This window comes from Vipera ursinii (genome assembly GCF_947247035.1).
Source record: "Vipera ursinii genome assembly, chromosome: Z".
Classification (NCBI taxonomy): domain Eukaryota; kingdom Metazoa; phylum Chordata; class Lepidosauria; order Squamata; family Viperidae; genus Vipera; species Vipera ursinii.
The window spans coordinates 87,283,953-87,305,420 of NC_139517.1; the positions used below are offsets into that span (position 1 = coordinate 87,283,953).

Consider the following 21,468-nt stretch of genomic DNA (forward strand, 5'->3'; position numbering starts at 1 on the left):
AAATGTAAAGTTGCTAAACTGTTTTTGATTGGAGGAATTTGGGTTATTGTTAGAATATGCCAAATTTTCTAGAATGAAAAATATACTAGCAAGTTCAGTTCTTTTCAGTGATTATTAGCATGCCAAAAGAGGAAGTAGTTCTTGACTTACAATCATTTGTTCAGTGATCAAAATTATGGTGCTGAATGAAGGGACCCATGATCCCTGCCTGAGGTTCCAACCATTGCATGACCCCATAGCCATCTAATCAAAATTTGCGTGCACCTACCTTTATAATCATGGGAGCACAACTCCTCCTCAACCCCTTGGGCCAGGAAACGTCAGTTGATTGGATGTCTGCAACAGGCCAGAAACCCTTGGCTAGCTAGACACATAATTTCATAAGCCTCCTCTCCCACCATTCCTGGGAAACCTTGTTTTTCCCCAGCCCCACCACAGCCAGAAAGCCACAGCCACTTAAGCCCAGCATCACAAGGGTCTCATCCCATCAGTAGCTAGCTCATTTAATGACCATGACCAAAATTCTGGGCTCAATTGTGGCTGTATGTAAAGGTCTATCTGTATAGCTCACTGAGTGATGTTGTGTATCATTAGTTCTAGTAGATCAATACATGTAATCCTTGAGGTACGAGTGTAATGCAGCCTGCCCATTCCACTTGTAACTCGAAAACTCGTAGAGTGAATTTTGTACCTAGAATAAGATCATTCCCTTGCTTGTTAAAATGCACGCAGCTTGTTAAGCGAACATGAGGTATCAGGGTGGGGAAGGCTATGGAGGGCTAGTAATGGAACAGGCCCCCAAGGCCTCCCTGACCCACTAAGATACCCTTTCTGCCATGCCGGATTCACCTGGGAATATCTGTCTCTGCTGCGGTTCCTGCTGCCACCCGGATCTGAGGCCAGGGGATGCTTCCTCAGCCCCCCACAACCCGATCGGGCCTGGAAACATTTCTGGAGCCTGGGTTGAGCTGCGGGGTGTGTGTGTGGGGGGTGCAGAAGCATTCCCCGGCTTCAGTTCCGACCCGTAGAGGCCTGGAAAAGGCCTCCGGAGGCCCGATCCAGCCTCCGGAGGAACATGGAAGTGTCCCCCAGCTTTGGTTCCATTCTCTGTTGAGAGAACAGAAGCCTAAAGTACCATGAGATCACGTGAGATCAGTAGTGTGAGATCTCACCCCACTGATCTCGCGTGATCTTGCATTACTTTAGGCCTCGAATCTCTGCGAACGCACTGAAGGCCTGGAACAGCCAAGAAAGCGAAAGATCTCGATCTTCGCAGGGTGAGTATTGAAGGCCTGGTGCCTAGGGAGACCCGGGGTGGGGAGGGAGGGAATAACCAGGGTGAATGTTGCAGAGCTACTGCGGTCGCTCATAAGGGCGAACGACTGCCATGGTGCTGCAGTATTTGTAACTTGGGGACTTGCTTGTAAGCACTAGGGGTGCTCATCACATAACTTTGAACGAGCGTTAAGTGAACGCTCATAACTCTGGGATTACCTGTATAAGAAGATTAAATGTTAAACAAAGCATATATTAAATGTTACATAGTGTTGCAATTTTGAAAAGAAGCAGCAGTCTCTCTTAGAACAGGAATAGGAAATAGGCTTGCTTATTTTTTTTAAAGATACATTGATTGATTGATTTGAAAACATGCCATTTTATCCACCTATCCTGTTTTAATGTTTTCCCAATAGTAATGCATGCATTCATTTTATTTTTATTTATTTTAATCCAATTAATCTTTTTAACGCTTTTCAAAACTTGCCTTGAGAATTTTATCCCTAAAATTAACTAACGATCCTTTGTAGTTCTTAAGATTATTATTAATGTGATTTTTAAATAGAAACCTGAGAATTAATATTCCTCTTGCTACTATTCTCATTAACAAAATATTTTAATGGGGTAAAAATAAATTTGGACAACTAACTATTCTAAAAACTCACTTTTATTCTAAGGATGTAGTTTATTGGAAGCTTTGCATCTTCCATTTCTTGCAGTGTAATCCTATGAATGTTACTTGGAAACTAGTCTCACTGTGTTCAGTAGAGCTTATTTCTAGGTAAAATACATAGGATTACAATTTTGAATTCTAATCTGTATTAATTCTTATCTTTGTTTTAGAACTTCAATTGTGGTTTCCTGAAAGATAATACTGTAAATTAGCAGGATGCACCTACTATATGATTTTAAACAGATAATTATATTACAAAAGTTGAAAATTACTAATTAGAGAATCTTCACATTAGTCAGGGAGCTTAATAATAATCATATCTTATGTAAACCTTGTGCCATTCATTTTCTCTTTGATTTGGAAAATTGAACTAAACTAAATCTTCTAAAGGAGAAACATAAACTGCAGTTTGTAGAAAACTTGATTAAAGTATACTATTACTAATTAGCAGCACTTAATACTTTTATTATTTCTTTTAAAAATTGTTTGTATGAGATTAATATTGCTTTTTAAAATTTCTGTGCATCTGTTTGCAGGAGCTAGAGTTAATGCCAAAGATAGCAAGTGGTTATCTCCTTTACACAGAGCTGTTGCAACACGTAGTGAGGTATGCAAGGTTTTTTTTAAACATTTAAATATATTTTATTTCAAAATATTTTTTATTGTAATCTTTAATTTATAGCCCTTGGAGAAGGATTGGTATTACTCTTACATTGGCACATTTGCAAGGTATATGGAGCTGATATATAACATCTTCCTGTTATGATACTGGTAAAAGTTTCTATCCGGTATTATACCATCATAGGCATGATTAATTCTAAAGGATGATTAAAATAAGAGAATGAGGATAAGGATGAGGCAGCGAGGATAGTCTACACCAGTGCTATGTTAATCTCTCAAAATAGTTTTTTTAAAATAAATATTAATTGGATTTAACAAATAATGTAGACAACTAAGTCTCCTCAAAAATATATGTGTATTACATTTGGAATGTCACTTTCCTATGGTGCTATCTATTACTAATTATAAATATAACAAGTATAATAGATATAATTAAATAGGAATTATGAATTTCAAAAGGGCCTCTGTTCTTAATTATTATCTAATAAAAAGATATTTTGCTATGATTCATCAATGGAAGCTCAAAAAATTGGGGAGACAGATGGTATTTATTAGCACTACAGCATGGTAAGACTTAGAATGTCATTTTAGCTGACATTAATACATGTTCTAACTTACCTAATATTTGCTACAACCAAAAGGCAGATAGGACTGCTTCCAAAAAATATAGTAACAATTAAAGCATTTGTTTTGCTGTGAAAATAACCAGTAGCTACTGTCAAAAGCATGTTGGGGGGAGCATGTGTAGTTCTGTAGAGCTTGCCAAAATGTAGGATGTGATAAGAAGCAAATAAATCTGACAGTTGCCTATGTGAAAACATTCATCCATGTACTTAAATACCACAGTTATTTTACAAGTACATTTATATGGATTTTTCTTCTTAACTTCTTAAAGGTCCATCACAACTACAGCTTTTGCTAGCATTCTAAAAGATAAAATTTGTCAAAGGTAACTCAACAGGATTAGAAATCAGTCACAAATTATTTAATTTTTTTTATTGACCTTTTCTGCTTAACTTTCCCTTGAATCAGGTTAGATTTCAATGATGTCTTGGTTTTTGGTTTAAGGAAATGTTAAAGAGTGGGAAGATCATTAGTAATTATATTATATAATGGTGTGTTATTTTTTAGGATGCTGTTCAGGTGTTGTTGAAGCATTCAGCTGATGTCAATGCTCGTGATAAAAACTGGCAAACACCATTACACATAGCAGCTACAAAGAAAGCTGTCAAGTGTGCAGAAGCTTTGGTGCCACTACTCAGTAATGTAAATGTATCAGATCGGGCTGGTAGAACAGCATTACACTATGCAGCTTTGAGTGGACAAGTCCAGGTACAAATGACTTATTTTCAGTTCCCCAAATCCCCTAACTGCAAGCCGGTGTTCATTTATCTGATCTTACTGCTACATATAAAGGAAATAACAGAACATATTTGAAATTTCAAATATGATAGGAAATCATCATAGGGCTAGCATGTTAAAATGGTCCTTCAATCAAGCCTTTATTTTTTTAATTTTTACTCAGTTGATGTTATTGCATTGTGAAACACAAGGAATTAAATATAGAATTACCAAACAAATTTCATGCAAGATACTACCCAGTTCCAGACAAGCAAAGATTCAACACTGTCCTGCTTTATAGGCACCCAGGCCTTATGGTTTTCTTACTACAGGTGATGTTGGCCTTCCTGGGAAAACCAGATAGGAAACACAACTAGATGAGCTAAATTTACTTTATTACATTAACAGAATCCTTCAAAACTGAAAATACAGATGTTCTGCCTGCCACTTTTAAGTGATGGATCCATTGGGGGGGCCTTTCTAAATTTCTTTCTTTGGCCACTAAACAGTTGCAGGCTTCTGCTGCCTCTCTTGTCTGATAGTTTGCTAGGTGACATATCTCTCGTTTCCTCAAGGTTATGCATTCCATCATGGTGGTTTAAATTTAATGATCACTTGTTCAGCAAACATTCAAACTTACGATATACTGAGCGAGTGCTGGTTGTAAATGGATCTCATACTTGCATCCATCGTTATATCCTGTGATAACATTATTGTGATTTGAGACTTTCCCTGCTGGCCTCCCACAAGCAAAATTAATAGAGAATCCTGCAAGAACTTGGAAGTTGCAGTCACATGAGGTCCTCACTTAACCTGTGGAGCTTGCTAATGGCAACTGGGACTTAATGGCAACTGGGACTGTTGGAGCTGCTGGTGCTAAACTCCACAGTCACATTTTTTAAACTTAAGACTGTTGTTTAATGACTAAGTTTGCAGATCCATGTGGTGTTTTTAAATGAGGACTATACTATGGACACAATTACATTTTTCTTGTGGTTTGATTCTTGGGCCTATCCTTCATTTAAGATGTAGCATTAGATTGGAAACTTGCTTGTTCCCTAAGTTTTATGCCTTTCTTCAGGATTTCAGAAATAAACTTTATTGCTCTTAGTAAAACTAATATTTCAACGAAATCTAAAATGACTTTATCTGTCTACTAAAGTTTAGCAAGAGCTTTGGCTTCTGTAGAGGAATATGGAGATAACCTTGAAGAAGTAGTATAAAAACTATTAAATATACACCAAATTAGTCTGATAAAGACTAAGGAAGAAGGGATGAGAAAGATACTTAGGATAACATTGACTTGATTTGTTTGGAATAAAATGGGGCAGACAGAATTCAAGATCTTGTTCCCTAATCCGACTTGACTTGAAGGACTGATACCCTCATTATAAATACATTTTAAATGAGATTAAATATTATACAAGTGGTAACATTTTTATTTGTTATAAATAAAATGTTATTGTTTAAAAATGTTACCTAAGCATTGAAGATTGGACTTCACACAAATAATTCTGTATATTAAGAAATATAACTATCTTCATTCTAGATGGTCAATTTATTATTATCTAGAGGTGCCAATATCAATGCCTTTGATAAGAAAGATAGACGGGCTATCCACTGGGCAGCCTATATGGGTATGTAAATTAACTTTTTTTCCCTGGCTTCTTTAAAGCAGGCATTTGCATGCTATTTTCTTCCTGCATAGTTTGCATGAGGTTTGAATGGATATTTGGTGGCATTTTCCTGTATATTTCCTTCTCAGTACAGATGAAAATTTATTGCTCTACCAGTATTGTAAGGATGACCTAATTTAAAATAATGATATTCTGTTACCAACAGACAATCACATGTTATAAGTAAGAGTTCTCGCTCTATGAATTTAAAAAAACTTTATCTGCTCTGACAGAGTTACAACTGGTTAAATATTTAAAGATAATTTGTATTGTATGTACTGGAAAGAAAAGACATTTTATATGTTCTTTGGCAATTATATATTATAATATCAGAACTGTAGCAACTTTAAAAAAATGTCTACATCCAAGTATTAAAACTGATCAATTAGTTTAGAAATTGAACCTTTTCAAAAGCTTGGACAGATCCCCATATTCCTGGGACTGATGGGATTGCACTACAAGCAGAACTAGTATTCAGTTTAGGATCCTCTTGGACTCACAACGCCTATTCAAGGAACAGGTGGCAGGTGAACCCATTGGAACCTTTACACAACGTTCTATTATGCACCATTTACAGCTATTCCTGGACAGAGGGCTGAGCTCATGGCCACACATGCCATGGTTACCTCCTGAAACGATTGCAGCAGTCCCTTTACATGGAACATCCAAAAGCTGCAACTGATATAGAATGCAGCAGTATAGTTAGATGTGGATGCTCCTTGGTCAGGCTGTGATCTTTTACTCTGCAAACTGTATTGCCTACTAATATGTTTCTGGGCATATTTCAAAGTATGGTACAGGTAGTCCTCAACTTACAACAGTTCATTTAGTGACTGTTCAAAGTTACAACAGCACTGAAAAAAGTGAGTTTTAGGACTGTTTTTCAGACTTAAGACCATTGCAGCATCCCCATGGTCACATGATCAAAATTCAGATGCTTGGCAACTGACTGATTTATAATGGTTGCAGTGTCCCAGGGTCAAGTGACCACCTTTGTAACCTTTTGCCAAGCAAAGTCAATGGGGAAAGCTAGATTCACTTAACAATCATGTTCCTAACTTAACAACTGCAGTGATTCAGTTAACATCTGTGACAAGAAAAGTCATAACGTGGGACAAAGCTTGCTTAACAAATGTTTCACTTAGCAACAGAAATTTGGGGCTCAGTTGTGGTCTTAAGTCAAGGATTACATGTAGTAAACCTATAAAGCTTTTCATGGCATGGGACTGAGTTATTTGATGGACCATCTCTCCAATTACATTTATTTATCCCATTAGGTCCAGCAGCAAAGGCATGTACTGGGTTCTAGTATTAGGGAGTGCCATTTGGTGGAATCCAGGAACAGAACCTTTTTTGGGGAGGCACCTATCCTTTGAATCATCTGCCCCCTAAAGCTGGCCTTTTATAAAGCATTAAAGATGGTTTTGTCATTGAGCTTGCTGACAGAACCTGTATAGTGATTCTACTGATTTGTGACAGTAGATTTCTTTTTTTACCTCAGATGCTGATCACATGTATGTATGCTTTGTGTGTCTTGTTATGTATTTTGTGGTGTTTTGAACTGTTGTTAAAAATTTGAGATGGGTAGTCACATTGAATGAATGAATTTTATTTTATTTTATTTGTTGAGGTTATATTGATGTGGTAAAACTGCTTGTAGCTCACGGAGCAGAAGTGACGTGTAAAGACAAGAAATCATATACGCCATTACATGCTGCAGCATCTGCTGATATGATTAATGTAGTCAAGTACCTTCTTGATCTTGGCGTTGATGTAAGTAGAAATAATTCTAAATCACATTATTTCATTTAATTTAATAGGAATACAGCCATAATATAACATCTTTATAAATAACTCATACTTTCAAATAAGAGTAAACTTGCTAACATTTCAGTTTTCTTTTTTAAATGTCACTTGATAGATTGTAGTTTGTTTTATTAAACTTGTATTTCAAGCAGTATTGTGACAGTCTAATTTTGTCAGAAAGTGTTTAAAAATCATTATTCTCTAAAACTTTAGTCTTCAGTATAAGCCATAAGTATTTTCATGACAAATGTGTAAATGTAATAAAGATAATTTATACAGCAAACACAATTAAACACCATTCAAATATTGAAAAAACAACCAACTTTGCTCATCATCTCACAAATATAAAACAAGACAGTGGAAAGAATGCCAAAAGAAAGATTTAAAAATATATCAATGATAAAAATACCGTATTTTCTGGCGTATAAGACGACCCCCTACTTTTAAGAAGATTTTGAAGGTTTTGTCTTATACGCCGTAAAATACTTACCCGCCGGCCCTCTTGCTGCTCCCGCGCTTCTGCCGGCCCCCGAGGCGCAGCGTTTCCCGGGCGGCAGGCAGCACTGGAGGGCAGCCGCCACCCCGCCACGGCCGGCGCCCCACTTGCTTCCCCCCCAGGCCTTGAACTTCTCCCATTTGGCGCAGGGCGGGGCAGCTCCGCCCGCAGCCTCTTTTTTAGAACTCACGTGCTGCTTCCCTCTCACTGTCGGCCGAGGCGCGCTCGGCCCGGGCTCCCGGTCCCTCTTCCCGGCCAGCTTCCCCCCCTGCCCCTCATGGAGCTGGCCTGGGCGTGCAGCCTCTCGGTGTGGCTGCTTTTCCTGGGCAGCCTGGCGGTGCGGCTCCTGCGCTCCGACCTGTTGCTGAGCCGGCGGCTGCTGCTGCGCGTGGGGCTGCTGGCCGTCCTGCAGGCGCTGGGCCAGGACGTCCTGCCGCTGCCCCTCAGCACCGCGCTCATGGCGGCTGCCTGCTGGCTCGTCTCAGCCAGCACCGCCCGGCGGAAGCGCATCCCCGCGGGGGGAAGAGCGGTGCTGGTGACAGGTGAGTCCGGAAGGAAGCCTGAGGCTACAGCTTTCCCAAGTTGCTGGTCCCCAAAAGTTAGGCTCCCCAAGTCTCCTTCCTTCCCTCTTTGCCCCATGCGAGTTTGCTCGAATGTTGCCGCTGCTGGAAGGCCCCGCCAAACAGGAAGCTAAGCAAAACTGCAAAAAGCCACATGGTTCCTCGCGGGGCTTCCCGGAACAAGGGGCCGGCAGCCGCAGGCCAAGCCAGGCCGAGAAGAGCGGCAGGCACGGGGGAGGAGCGGGGCCAGAGGGGGAAAGCAGGCCCAGGGGGCGCCGGCCCTGCCCCAGGCCAGGCTCCGGGAGAACCTTCAGCACAGGCACGCCCCTCTTGCCTTTGTCCGCCAGCCCGCCTCGCTCCCCGGCCTCTCCCAGAGCCTCTGCCGATCCACTCGCGCGGGAAGCGCCGCTCGGCTTCACGTGGCCCACCCAGCAGTTCCTGGAGAGGCGCACACCACACCCCCCCATGAAGGGAAAGGGAAAAAGCGCCTCTCCGCTGCGGCTCCGGGTCCGCAGGCGTGGAGAGGGCGCCGCTCCCTAGCCCGCGAGTTACCTGCAAAGCTTTGTGTGGGGAGAGCCGCCCGACGCTCCCGCCCAGCCGTGTCCCGGAGCCGCGCCGGAGATAGCTCGGTTGCACGGGGCGGCCCGGCTTTGCAAGAAAGTACGCTCGAATGATTTGGTTTTTTTTCCCGGCGTATAAGACGACCCCCCAACTTTTGAGAAGATTTTCAGGGGTTCAAAAGTCGTCTTATACGCCAGAAAATACGGTATTGTTTTTTTCTGACTTTTTCTGCTTTTATATGAACTCTCAGTTACTTCTTTAAATATTGCTGAGATTCAACACAATATGGAGGAATGTCTTATCATGCACCTTGCCTTATTACTTCAAATGAACATACTGAAAATTATTTTATTCAGCGATATTATAAGCCTTCATCAGTCTAGTCTGCAATGACAGGAAGTAGGCTTTGTTATTCATACGAATCTATTAGAAGGGATTAAATTGTCTTCTGTAATTTTGACTATCTTTTTATATTCAAATTCTGTTTTTTTTTAATGAAGCACAGTGGTTCCTAAAACTCTTTGAGTATGTGTTCTGCTGTGATGGAATAAAAATATTTGGGATGGATGGATGGATGGACGGATGGACAGATAGCTTTAATGAAATTTACATAATTGTTTTTATTCTTTAACAGATCAATGAAGCAAATGCATATGGCAATACACCTCTTCATATTGCTTGCTTCAATGGACAAGATATTGTAGTAAATGAATTGATAGACCGTGGTGCTAATGTAAATCAAATGAATAAGAAGGGATTTACACCTTTACATTTTGCTGCTACATCAACTCATGGAGCATTATGTTTAGAGGTTCTGGTTTGTAATGGTGCAGATGTAAATGCGAAGGTAAAATGACTGAAAGGTGAATTTTAAATGCTGTAATAATACTTTGAATATCTTTATTATTAATGTAGATACCATCCCTAAAAGTCATAGAAAGTAAAACATTGGTTTTTAATACCCAAGAAATACATTTTATTGTGCAAATATTTAGGGAATATCTAAGGATTATATCCATCTATTAATTACTGGAGGCTTTGATTTATGACCATTTATTTAGCAATGGTTCAAAATTATGATTCCGAAAAAGGTGACTTACAACCTATCCTTAATCTATACATATAAATTTCATTTTGAATATATGTTTAGTATATTGACAAATAATAATAAGCAACTTTGAACACTTTAAATTTTATGTGATGCAAAATCATCAAATTTAAACTTTCTTTCATTAGAAAGAGACACAGGAAAAATAAATTGGCCCAGAATCCTGAAACTATATATATGAATCAATATAATTAACATTATTAACTATATGATAATAATTCATGATGTTTACAGTTTACTAAATTAAATATTATAAAAAGACACAAAAATACAATTTATAATAATAGATCAGCAGTAGACAAGTAAAAAATGTTTCCTGAAATTTATCTTAGCTAATTTTGATTGAAGATTATATAATAAAGGTTTGGAAAAAATAGAAACATCCTTATATATTAAGGTTAGTATTTCCAAAATAACTTTATAAGAATAAGGTGTTATTTTATGTATTTAGTAATTGGATAAGATTTTAGATGCCCCTTTACTACATTATTTATAGTTTTATAGTTAAAGCCAAAAGTGCAGGTGAATATGCATAAACACTTATATACTTTCATTTAAAATTTTGTGTATGCTTTGTATTTAACTTGCCTACTATCATTAGCTAGATACCAAGGGACCAAAAACAAATTTGTCCAGTGTAATGGTTATTTGGTTATTAGTAAGAATAAAAAGTGATCATCTTGAAAAATCTATAGCTTTTTTATTTGTAATCACCAGTAGAGTTTTTATATGAAAAGGAATATAAATAGGAAAGAACAATAAGCAGCAAATTCTGTGTTTAATCTTTTAAATGGTCTTGATAGTCATGGGTTTGACTTCTTTTTTCCCCAGAGTAAAGATGGGAAAACACCATTACATATGACAGCTATTCATGGAAGATTTTCAAGATCACAAACCATCATCCACAATGGTAAAAAAAACCCACAACAGTATTACTTATTATTTGACTATTATTATTTGGAATAATTTTATGTATTAATTTTTATTTTCTGATATGCTTATATTAGTAATTATATGAATCTGAATATTTTAAATAAAGATTTCAGACTACAAAATCTGTAGGATATTGTTTCTCTTGTTCAGATGTCTGAAATTCCATTATCCTTCAGTGCTTAAATAGTCAAAGTTCTACTATAGTTTTTCTTTGATATTGTTGATAGCTTAGCTTAAATTTACATTCTGACTCCTAACTCTAAAATGTAATGTTATTATTTTTAAGTTTTACAAATAGTGAATTTTTAATGAATAAATTCCATATATAGTGAAGACTTCTCTAAGTGGTGTAAGCTTTTGTCTTCTCATTTCAGTCTTTAATTTGTGGTACAAATTTGCTGATAGTGTTATTTTCACAAAAAAACTAATGTTTGGGACTGCAAAATTAACATCACTCTATAATCACTACAATAAAATGCATGTGTATTTTGGTGTTATTTAAATCATAAAACTATTTCTACTTACAAAAAACGTACACTGCAAAATATATGTGGGTCTTGTTATCCAAGTTGTATAACACAAATCAACAGTAGATGTCATTGTGTGTACTCTTCATTTTTTATTTTTTCTTTGTACAGGAAAAATAGGTATTATATCCATAGAATTTAATCAGCTTCACCATTTGAAATTCCCCGATAAGATGTTTTTAAATATGAATTTATTTGTTTAACCATTTAATATACTCACATGACTACACTTTATATTAATTTAATATTCAGGAGCGGAAATAGACTGTGAAGATAAAAATGGCAATACACCATTACACATAGCAGCCAGATATGGCCATGAACTGCTCATTAACACACTGATTACAAGTGGTGCTGATACAGCAAAGTAAGGAGCATTTATAATGTTTAATTATGTCCAAATGTGGTATATGTGTGGGTATGCAAAAGTCGTGGATTCAGAAATGGAATTTTCTATGAATTTTATCAGAATGAATCTCTTCTAGACCATTTTAGCCTGGGGAAGCATGAGAGTTTCAAGGGCATGGTTAGGATAGTTCATCATAATCCAGAAAGGAAATAGAACATGAGTTTTGCAGGTTTTGAGCAATAGGTGGTAACTCCTTAAGGCATTTTAGTACCTCAGTAATAATATAGTAGCAAAGGTTATAAAGTGCTTTTTAGAGCAGAAAATTCTCATTCAAATGTAATATAGTATCCTGGACAAAAGCTAGGAAATTACCTGGGTAAAATGGTGCTTGAAAAAATACAAAGTACCCAACCTATATCTTTGAAATATGATTCTTTGCAATAGAAAACATTAGTGACAGCTTACATAGCAATTTCCAGAGAATTTACTGGTTTAAATATTCTATGACAAATAAAATTCATAATTCTTTAAATTTATCTGTTGATATGCAATTTAATATATCCCTCCAAAATTTACAAAACAATATTTATAAATTTGTAGTTCTGGCAGTAAAATTTATAATATAATTCAACAGGCAAATGTAATAGGGCATTTTAACTCTAGGAAATTGATGCCCACGAAATGAAATTTGGCATGACATCCTGCCCTATATGTATTGTAATAAGACTGTGATGTCTGATTGTGGTGTATCTTAGGCAGGGAATACATGGAATGTTTCCTCTCCATTTGGCAGCATTAAGTGGATTTTCAGACTGTTGCAGAAAGCTGCTTTCATCAGGTAGGCCATTTAAATTAATTTTAACTCTTCTCCTTTAAACTGCTTGCATATTGAAGAATAGAATTTGGTATTATCAAGGCAAACACATTATAAAAGGTTTCTATAGCAGAACTAGGCACTAATAATTATTGAAAGTTATGGCCTTATCCCTGATCCACAGGGAAAAATCAATAACTTGGTTTAAAAATTACAGTTTTCAGATAGTGCTTCTTAAAAAAAATATCAGTTAAATAGATGCATGCTGCCATCATCTTCACTACTGGTTTTCCTTTCCACACCAGCCTTTTGGGGAACCAGGAGAGGACTTAGGAGGAAATCTTTGCTGCACTCTGGGTCTGGATGAATGCAGAGAGGAAAACAAAATAAAAAATTAGTGAGTCAGTAGCTTGGCCAAGCTGAGACAAATAAAAGGTCACTTCTACAATTGAAACAAAACAAAACAAAAACCTGGCTTCATTAAAAATAAGTTTCCATAAACACCACACACAGTTTAAATACAAAATACTTTAACACAGTTCTAACTATGGCTAAATAACGTCCAACTTGTAACTGTCTTATTCAGGACTTCAACCAGCTCCCTCAGAAAATACGTCTAAAACTTTTCCTATCAGAAACTCCCAGAATCCTTTCTTCCCACTTTATTGGCCCTTATGGATCAAATCTGGCTTTTGATTTAAAGGGCCAGGTAGTCTACACTATAACATGATATTGATATCTTTGGTCAGTGTTTGTTTTATTTATTAATCAAATTTGTATAACCACCCATCTCACCAAAAGCAATTCTGATGGCATGCAATAACAAAGTAAACAGCAGATATAAAAATATTTAAAAATTCCTCAATATATTAGTGATCAAAACTAATGTTTAGAAATCATATTTTTGGTGTTCTTTATTTTTTAATCATGTGAATATTCTGAATTATGAGAATATAAACAATGAAAGTTGGGATATAAATTTATAATTAAAAAAGATAATTTTTAATTTAGTAATATAGATTATACCCAGAAATGTCTTTAATTTATATAGCTTGGTTTTAAGCTGGTTTAGTGATTTGATTGTAGAAAACTTAATTCTCTATTCATAAAGCTTTGTTTTAATCAAATACTTGTTAGCTTTCATATGCATTTATTTATAAAATTTGTTACCTGCTCTTTATTGTTACTCTAACCTGATCTGCTAACCATTCCTAGCATTAATGACTTCTTGAATGAATTTGCATGCATGATGTGGCCAAAATAAATCAGAAGCAGTCTTGTAATTTTAACTTCTAGTGATGTTTCTGGTTTTATATGATTCAACATCTCTCTATTAGTTGTTCTGGTTGTCCATGGTATACCCAATAATTTACACCAACACCGTAGTTCAAAGGTGTCAATTATTCTTCGGTCAGCCATTCTTACTGCCCAATTCTCACACCCATACCTCATCACAGAGAAGACTTGCTAGCCTGCTTTTTGTATTTATATCAACATCTCTGCTTTTCCATCTTATTCATTTTAACCATTGCAGTGTGGCCTAAGGTTATCCTGAGTTTAATTTCATATGTAGAACTGCTATCTTGAACAATTTTTGATCCAAGGAAAATAAATTCTTGAACTAATTCAATTTCCTCCTTGCTGATTTTAAGCAACTCATATCCAGCTGCCATCATCTTTGTTTTCCTAAAGTTAATATCCAGTCCTACCGTTTCACTTTCATCCTTGATTTTCCAGATCTTCTTTTTTTCCAGATCTTTTTTATTTTCAGTCAATAGCTTTATATCCTCTGCATACCTCAAATTATTTACGGTTCTTCCTCAAATCTTCACTCCCAAAACAGGTAGTTCCAGGTCTAAATTCTGCATGATCACTTCAGCATACAGACTGAACAAGAATAGTGATAAAATACATCCCTGTCTCGCTCCCTAACTGATCCTGAACCAATCTATCCTGCCAAAGAACATTCTCACTGTTGCCTCTTGATCAGGGTACATCTGATGTTTCTGATCAGGTGGGTTAGGAAGAAAATTTAGAAAATACTTTATTTGGTACTGATACAAATATAAAAAACATTAATCTTTTTTCCCAGAATTAATGTAATACACAGTTCTTCTTTAATAATAAACAATTATAATAATCAAATCCCAAAGTTCAAATAAAAGTGCCTTTCAATCTCGATTACAAAACATTGTTCATTTCTGTTTTACAATCCTGATATTTGAAAAAAGTATCTAAAATGGAAGCTGATAAATCTGCTTGGTCTTGCTGGCCATATATTTGCTGTACCAGAGACAGAATCATGTCTCTAATCTTTTGTTGCATATCTAAAATGCAGCGCAGGAACTGGACAATTCCTGCTGTGTCCTAAACTTAGAGGGGCATTCTATGTAGTGCATAAACAAGCTTTCAGTTCAGTAGCTTGACCTATAGGAAAGGTCAAAGGTTTGGTTTGCCTTTTTGCTTGCCAGACAGTCAGTGGAGCCATTGAGCAGAAATTCACAGGCATGTACTTAAATTCCAATTCAGAGCTGGGAACGGAATGTGAAAGTGACTCAGTTGACTTTGCCTCTGGAAGAAACAGGAATTCAGAGGTTAGGTTTCTTTTTAGACATAGTATATTTATACTCAAACTGAAGGCAGAAGTCAGCTGTCTTGCTATGCTTTTGTTGTGATAAGACTTTGCTGGGAAGGTGAGGGAATGGCAGGATACAACCTGATTAAAGATACAGCCTGATTTAAAAGAAACAGACTAAACAAAAGAGGAGGAGGAGTTGCTCTCTATATAAGAAATAACTTTATCTCTACAGAAATAGAGCACAACAATGACGAAAACTGTAAACTTGAAAGCATTTGGGTCAATATAAAAGGGGGAAAAAATGACATTGCCATAGGTGTATACTATAGGCCGCCCAACCAAGCAGAGGAAATAGATGAACTTTTTGCTAGTCAGCTAACTAAGGTATGTAAAAAGCACATCACAATAGTAATGGGGGACTTTAATTACCCTGATATCAACTGGGAGACAAACTCTGCACCAAGTGGAAGATCAAACATATTCCTGTCAAACCTAGCAGACAACTTTCTCTCCCAAAAGTAGAACTATTTAATTCGTTTTTTGCATCTGTCTTTACACAAAGGGAAAAAACAGTCCAACCTACCCAAACCAGTGCCATAAAAAACAGAATAGAAACGCAAGTTAAGATAGGCAAGAAAATGGTAAGTGAGCACCTGTCCAGCCTAGACGAGTTCAAATCACCAGGACCAGATGGATTACACCCCAACGTTCTCAAGGAACTGGCAGACGTGATCTCAGAACCACTGAACTATATTTTTCAAAGATCCTGGAGCACTGGGGAACTACCAGAGGACTGGAAGAGAGCTGATGTAGTTCCCATCTTCAAAAAAGGGAAAAAAATAGATCCAGGAAACTACAGACCTATCAGCCTGACCTCAATACCTGGGAAGATTCTGGAAAAGATAATCAAACAACAAATCAGCAAACACCTTGATGCAAACAAAGTCATCACTAAAAGTCAACATGGGTTTGTCAAAAACAGATCATGCCAGACAAATCTTATTACATTCTTTGACCAAGTGACAAAACTAGTGGACCAGAGGAATGCTGTAGATATAATTTACTTGGACTTCAGTAAGGCATTTGATAAAGTAGATCACAACCTACTACTTGATAAGATAGAAAAATGTGGGTTAGATAGCATTACCACCAGATGGATTCGTAGCTGGCTGACAGGCCGTACTCAGCGTGTGGTCCTCAATGGAACCGCATCTACATGGAAGGAAGTATGTAGTGGGGTGCCCCAGGGCTCTGTTCTGGGCCCAGTGCTCTTCAATATCTTCATTAACGATTTGGATGAGGGGATAGATGGGGAACTCATCAAATTTGCAGACGACACCAAGCTGGCAGGAATAGCCAATACTCCAGAAGATAGGCTTAAGATACAGAAGGATCTGGACAGACTCGAACACTGGGCACTATCTAACAAAATGAAATTCAATGGTGAAAAAAGTAAGGTTCTACATTTAGGCAGGAAAAATCAAATGCATAGGTATAGTATAGGTGGTACCTTGCTCAATAGTAGTAACTGTGAGAGGGATCTCGGAGTCTTAGTAGACAATCACTTTAATATGAGCCAGCAGTGTGTTGCAGCTGCCAAAAAATCCAACACAGTGCTAGGCTGCATTAACAGAGGGATAGAATCAAGATCAAGTGAAGTACTAATACCACTTTACAATGCCTTGGTAAGGCCACACCTGGAATACTGCATCCAGTTTTGGTCACCACGATGTAAAAAAGATGTTGAGACTCTAGAAAGAGTACAGAGAAGAGCAACAAAGATGATTAGGGGGCTGGAGGCTAAAACATATAGGGAACGGTTGCTGGAATTGGGTATGTGTAGTTTAATGAAGAGAAGGGTGAGGGCTGACATGATAGCAGTGTTCCAATATCTCAGGGGCTACCACAAAGAAGAGGGAGTCAAGCTATTCTCCAAAGCACCTGAAAGCAGGACAAGAAGCAACGGATGGAAATTAGTCAATGAGAGAAGCAACCTAGAACTAAGGAGAAACTTCCTGACAGTTAGAACAATTAACCAGTGGAACAACCTGCCTCCAGAGGTGGTGAATGCTCCAACACTGGAGGTTTTTAAGAGGAGACTGGACAGCCATTTGCCTGAAATGATATAAGTTTTCCTGCCTGAGCATGGGGTTGGACTAGATAACCTCCAAGGTCCCTTCTAACTTTATTATTATTATTATTATTATTATTATTATTATTATTATTATTATTATTATTATTATTATTATTATTATTATTATTATTATTATTATCTTGTAGAAAGGAAAGGCCCACACTGATAAATTAAAAATCTTTGTGGTCTGCAAAGGAATGCTAGTGGGCATTATTATTATTAATTATTATTGCCCTTCAAGGAAAGCCCTTCACCCTTCATACAAAAGAAGGAAGGAGGTATTCTCAAATAATTTGCAGCTTAACACTACCTTAAACTATACAGTCATGACAGAGAAAGCACTCCTTATGTACAGTTCCCCCCCCCTTTTTTTTAACATATTTGAACATATGTATATTTTATCAACAGACAGTATTTATAAGTGATGTACAGGTAATACCCGAATTACAAATGTTCCCTTAGTGAATGTTCGAAGTTACATTATAAGTGCCCCCTAGTGGTCATGAACAAGTCCCAAGATTATGAATGTTGCAGTGCCATGGCAGTCATTCACCTTTACAATCACAGAGGCACTGCAACATTAACCCTGGCTATTCCTTCCCCCCTCCCTGCCAGGTCTCCGTAGGCACTAGGCCTGCCTGTGGATATTCACCTTGCAAAGATCTATAGAACCTTCACTTTCTTAGTCTGTTTTGCTGCTTCAAGCCTTCAGTGCATTCACAGGGAATGGAGGCCTAAAGTACCAAAAGATCACATGAGATCACTAGCGTGAGATATCACGCTACTGATCTTGCGTGATCTCATGGCACTTTAGGCCACTGGTTTGTTTATTTTTGCAAACAGGAGGCCTGGACAAGATCTGCACCAAAAGGCTTTGCAAATGTAGGGAAGGCCTGAAACATTGAAGCCTTTGCTCCATTTGCAAAGCCTTTGGCCATCTTTGCAAAAAGCCTCTGCCACCGAGAATGGAGGCTCAGGTTGGCAGGTGAGTCACCCCTGGCCTCCATTTTCACCGGCGGAGGCCTTCAGGAATGGCTTCTGCTGGTGTGAAAAGGAGGCCAGGGATGACACACCCTTCAACCTGGGGCTGTGTTCTCAGTGGCAGAGGCCTTCAGGAAAGGCCTTTGTTGGCAAAAATGGAGGCTGGGAGTAATGCGCACATCAATGCAGAGCTCTGTTTTCGGCTGCAAAGGCCTTGAGGAAAAGCTTTTGCTGCTGAAAAGGTAGCACCAGAATGATGCTTGTGTCGCCCCTGGCCTCCATTTTCACCAGCAGAGGCCTTGAGGAGGCCTTGGCTGCTGAGAACTGAGGCCTGTAGCGACATGTACTCTTTCCAGGGGCTTCATTTTCATTGGCAAAAGGGCTTGAGGAAAAGCCTTTGCTGCTGAAAACGGAGTCCCGGAGTGAATCATGCATCAATGCAAAGCTATGTTTTTGGCAGCAAAGGCTTTTCTTCTGGAGGAAGAGGAAACGAGACTGGAAGGTTCTCAGCGCTGTAATCTCATGGCTGAAAGTCATGCAGGTTTACAGCACTGAGAAGCTTCCAGTTTTGGCGCTCAAAGTGTTTGCAAGCTGAGCAGACACTTTGAGGCAACGATTTTATTGCTTCAAAGTGTCCACAAACACTTTGGGCGCCAAAACTGGAAGCTCTTCAGTGCCGTGATCTAGTGCGACAAAGAGACTAGAGCAGAGACAGCTCGCTAGATCTTCGCAAGGTAAGTGATCCAGCGCGAAAGGATGGGGGGGAAGCAATTGTGGGGAGCATGAAGTATCATTGGGTCGGGGGAGGCCTTGGGTGGTCTGAAGCAGGTGGTCTGTTTTATCACTAGGCCCTCTATGGCCTTCCCCACCCTGAGATACTTCATGTGCACTTAATGAGCCATGCATTTGATTAGTGAATGCGTGGGCGAAAGCAGGGAGTGATTGCATTCAATGTAAGAGATTCACTCCTACCAGTCCTCGAGTTAGGAATGGAATGGGCAGGCTCCATTACTTTTGTAACTTGAGGGCTACCTGTAATTGAACAAAAAGACCTATGAAAAAATGGCTTTGCAATCATAAAGTCTTAAGTAGGCATTTCGTATAACTCCCAGACTGACATTAACTGGAGGATTTTTTTCTCACTCTTCCATGCAGAAGTTTTTTGGTTGGGCAATGTTTGAGGAGTTTCTTGAAAGCATAATGTGTTTCAAGTCATCCACAACATCTGAATGGGATTTAGATCCAGGCTTTGACTTAGCCATTCCAGACCATATATTTCTTTTTTTAGGAATTCCTGGTGAATTTACTGGAATGTTTAAGATCATGGTGATGTACGTAACAAGGCCCACTTTAGATTAAACTTCAGTCTCTGGATTATCCTCAAGCAGCTTTTGGTACAATAAGGAATTTATGGAGGATTCTGTAATGGTGAGCTCCCACACTCTAATGCAGGAAAGCAGCCCCAAGCCATAAGATTTCCATCACTAGATTTTAAGGCTAGTGTCAGGTTCTTCTGATGAAATACCATATTTGCTTTTCCAAACACTTCTTTTAGTATTGTGGCTACATAACTCTATCATTATCTTGTCTGTCCAGAGCTCATTCTTCAAGAAATCCTGGAATGGTCATGACGTTTTGATGTTCATGAGCAAATGTTAGTCTTGCTCATTTTTTTTCCAGACAGCAAAGATCTCCCTTTCTTACACACCTCCCATGTATCTAACTTGTGTAGTTTCTTTCTAATGATAGCCTCATGTACTTTGATATTAGTAGTTATGAGAACTACCTGTGAGTCATATGATGTTATTCAGCATCTTGCATTCTGCTTTTGGGCTACACTTGCAGGGATGGCTGGCCTGGGCATGTAGCCATTTATTTGTAATTTTCCCTTTAGGATAATCTTCTAAGCAGTAGAATGATTGATGATTGAAAGATTTGTCAATCTTTTAAAATTCCTTTTCAGACTCCTGGGCATCTATAATCTTCTTTCTGAAGTTCTTAAAGAGCTATTTCAATCTAAATATGTTGATAACTTCAACAACAAAGAGCAAATAAAAGTAAATGTTTGAAGTTTAAACAAAACACATTCCTCCCATATCCTCTCTGGCAATGTTCTAATTATTTGAACCTGATTTAGTGTGCCTGATTCTAATTTTAGTTATTTGAATAATGACATATGTAGAAATGTACTTATAAGTACTGTTTGACTTACAACCATTTGTCTAGTGACCATTTGAAGTTACAATGGCACTGAAAGTGTAATGACTGTTTTTTACACTTATAACCATTGAAGCATCCCCATGGTCACAGATCAGAATTTGGGTGCTTGGTAACTAGCATGTATTTATGATGGTGGCAGTGCCCCAGGATCATATGATCATCTTTTTCAGCCTTATAGCAAGCAAAGTCAACACGGAAGCCACATTCACTTAACAGCTTTGCTATTAACTTAACTGCAGTGATTCATTTAACTGTGGCAAGAAAGGTCATAATATAGGGAAAAATTCATTTAAAAACTGCCTTAATGGAAATTTTGGACTCAGTTGTAAATCAAGGACAAAATATAAATGGTGCATGGTATTTATTGTAATAATATCTCCTTCATCTGTCAATATTGTTGAAATGAAGATCAAATGTCTATATTTTAAAATTTACTGAGAAAGTCAAAAATTTCAGTGGGTTGTACTTAGTTTACACAACTATGCATGCCATCTACAATTAAACTGATGGACAGTGTTTATATACATTTAATTATTTTTTTCTAGGTAAAAGAAATAATTATAGTTTTAATTTCATAGTAAAACTACTATAGATAAAATAAATATTGTTAGCTTTTTATTTTTATTTTTTGTTGGGAGGAGGGAATAAGAGTGTTAGTAGACACTTAACAAATATTGTGAGTTTATTTACAGTGTTATTAATTTAATTGGAGATGAATAGACTGCCTAGGTAAGACTCCCATTTGCTTTCTACCAAGTTTTTGACAGTGGTATAGGAAAAAAATGCTCTAGTTTGAAGTATCATTTTTAGACAGT

General features: G+C 37.7%; 1 protein-coding gene across 4 annotated transcripts in view; it reads left to right on the forward strand.

Annotated features, from left to right (window-relative positions):
* ANKRD28 (ankyrin repeat domain 28) overlaps positions 1-21,468 on the forward strand; it is a gene marked incomplete at its 5' end in the record, with an annotated part of 86,820 nt that overhangs the window by 32,830 nt on the left and 32,522 nt on the right. For all 4 annotated transcript variants that reach the window (XM_083376119.1, XM_083376117.1, XM_083376116.1 and 1 more), the window contains 8 exons: positions 2,485-2,555; positions 3,701-3,901; positions 5,460-5,547; positions 7,217-7,359; positions 9,644-9,856; positions 10,949-11,027; positions 11,830-11,944; positions 12,682-12,764. In XM_083376119.1, the coding sequence (XP_083232245.1) occupies positions 2,485-2,555; positions 3,701-3,901; positions 5,460-5,547; positions 7,217-7,359; positions 9,644-9,856; positions 10,949-11,027; positions 11,830-11,944; positions 12,682-12,764 (993 nt within the window). The remainder of the gene's footprint in view (positions 1-2,484; positions 2,556-3,700; positions 3,902-5,459; positions 5,548-7,216; positions 7,360-9,643; positions 9,857-10,948; positions 11,028-11,829; positions 11,945-12,681; positions 12,765-21,468) is intronic.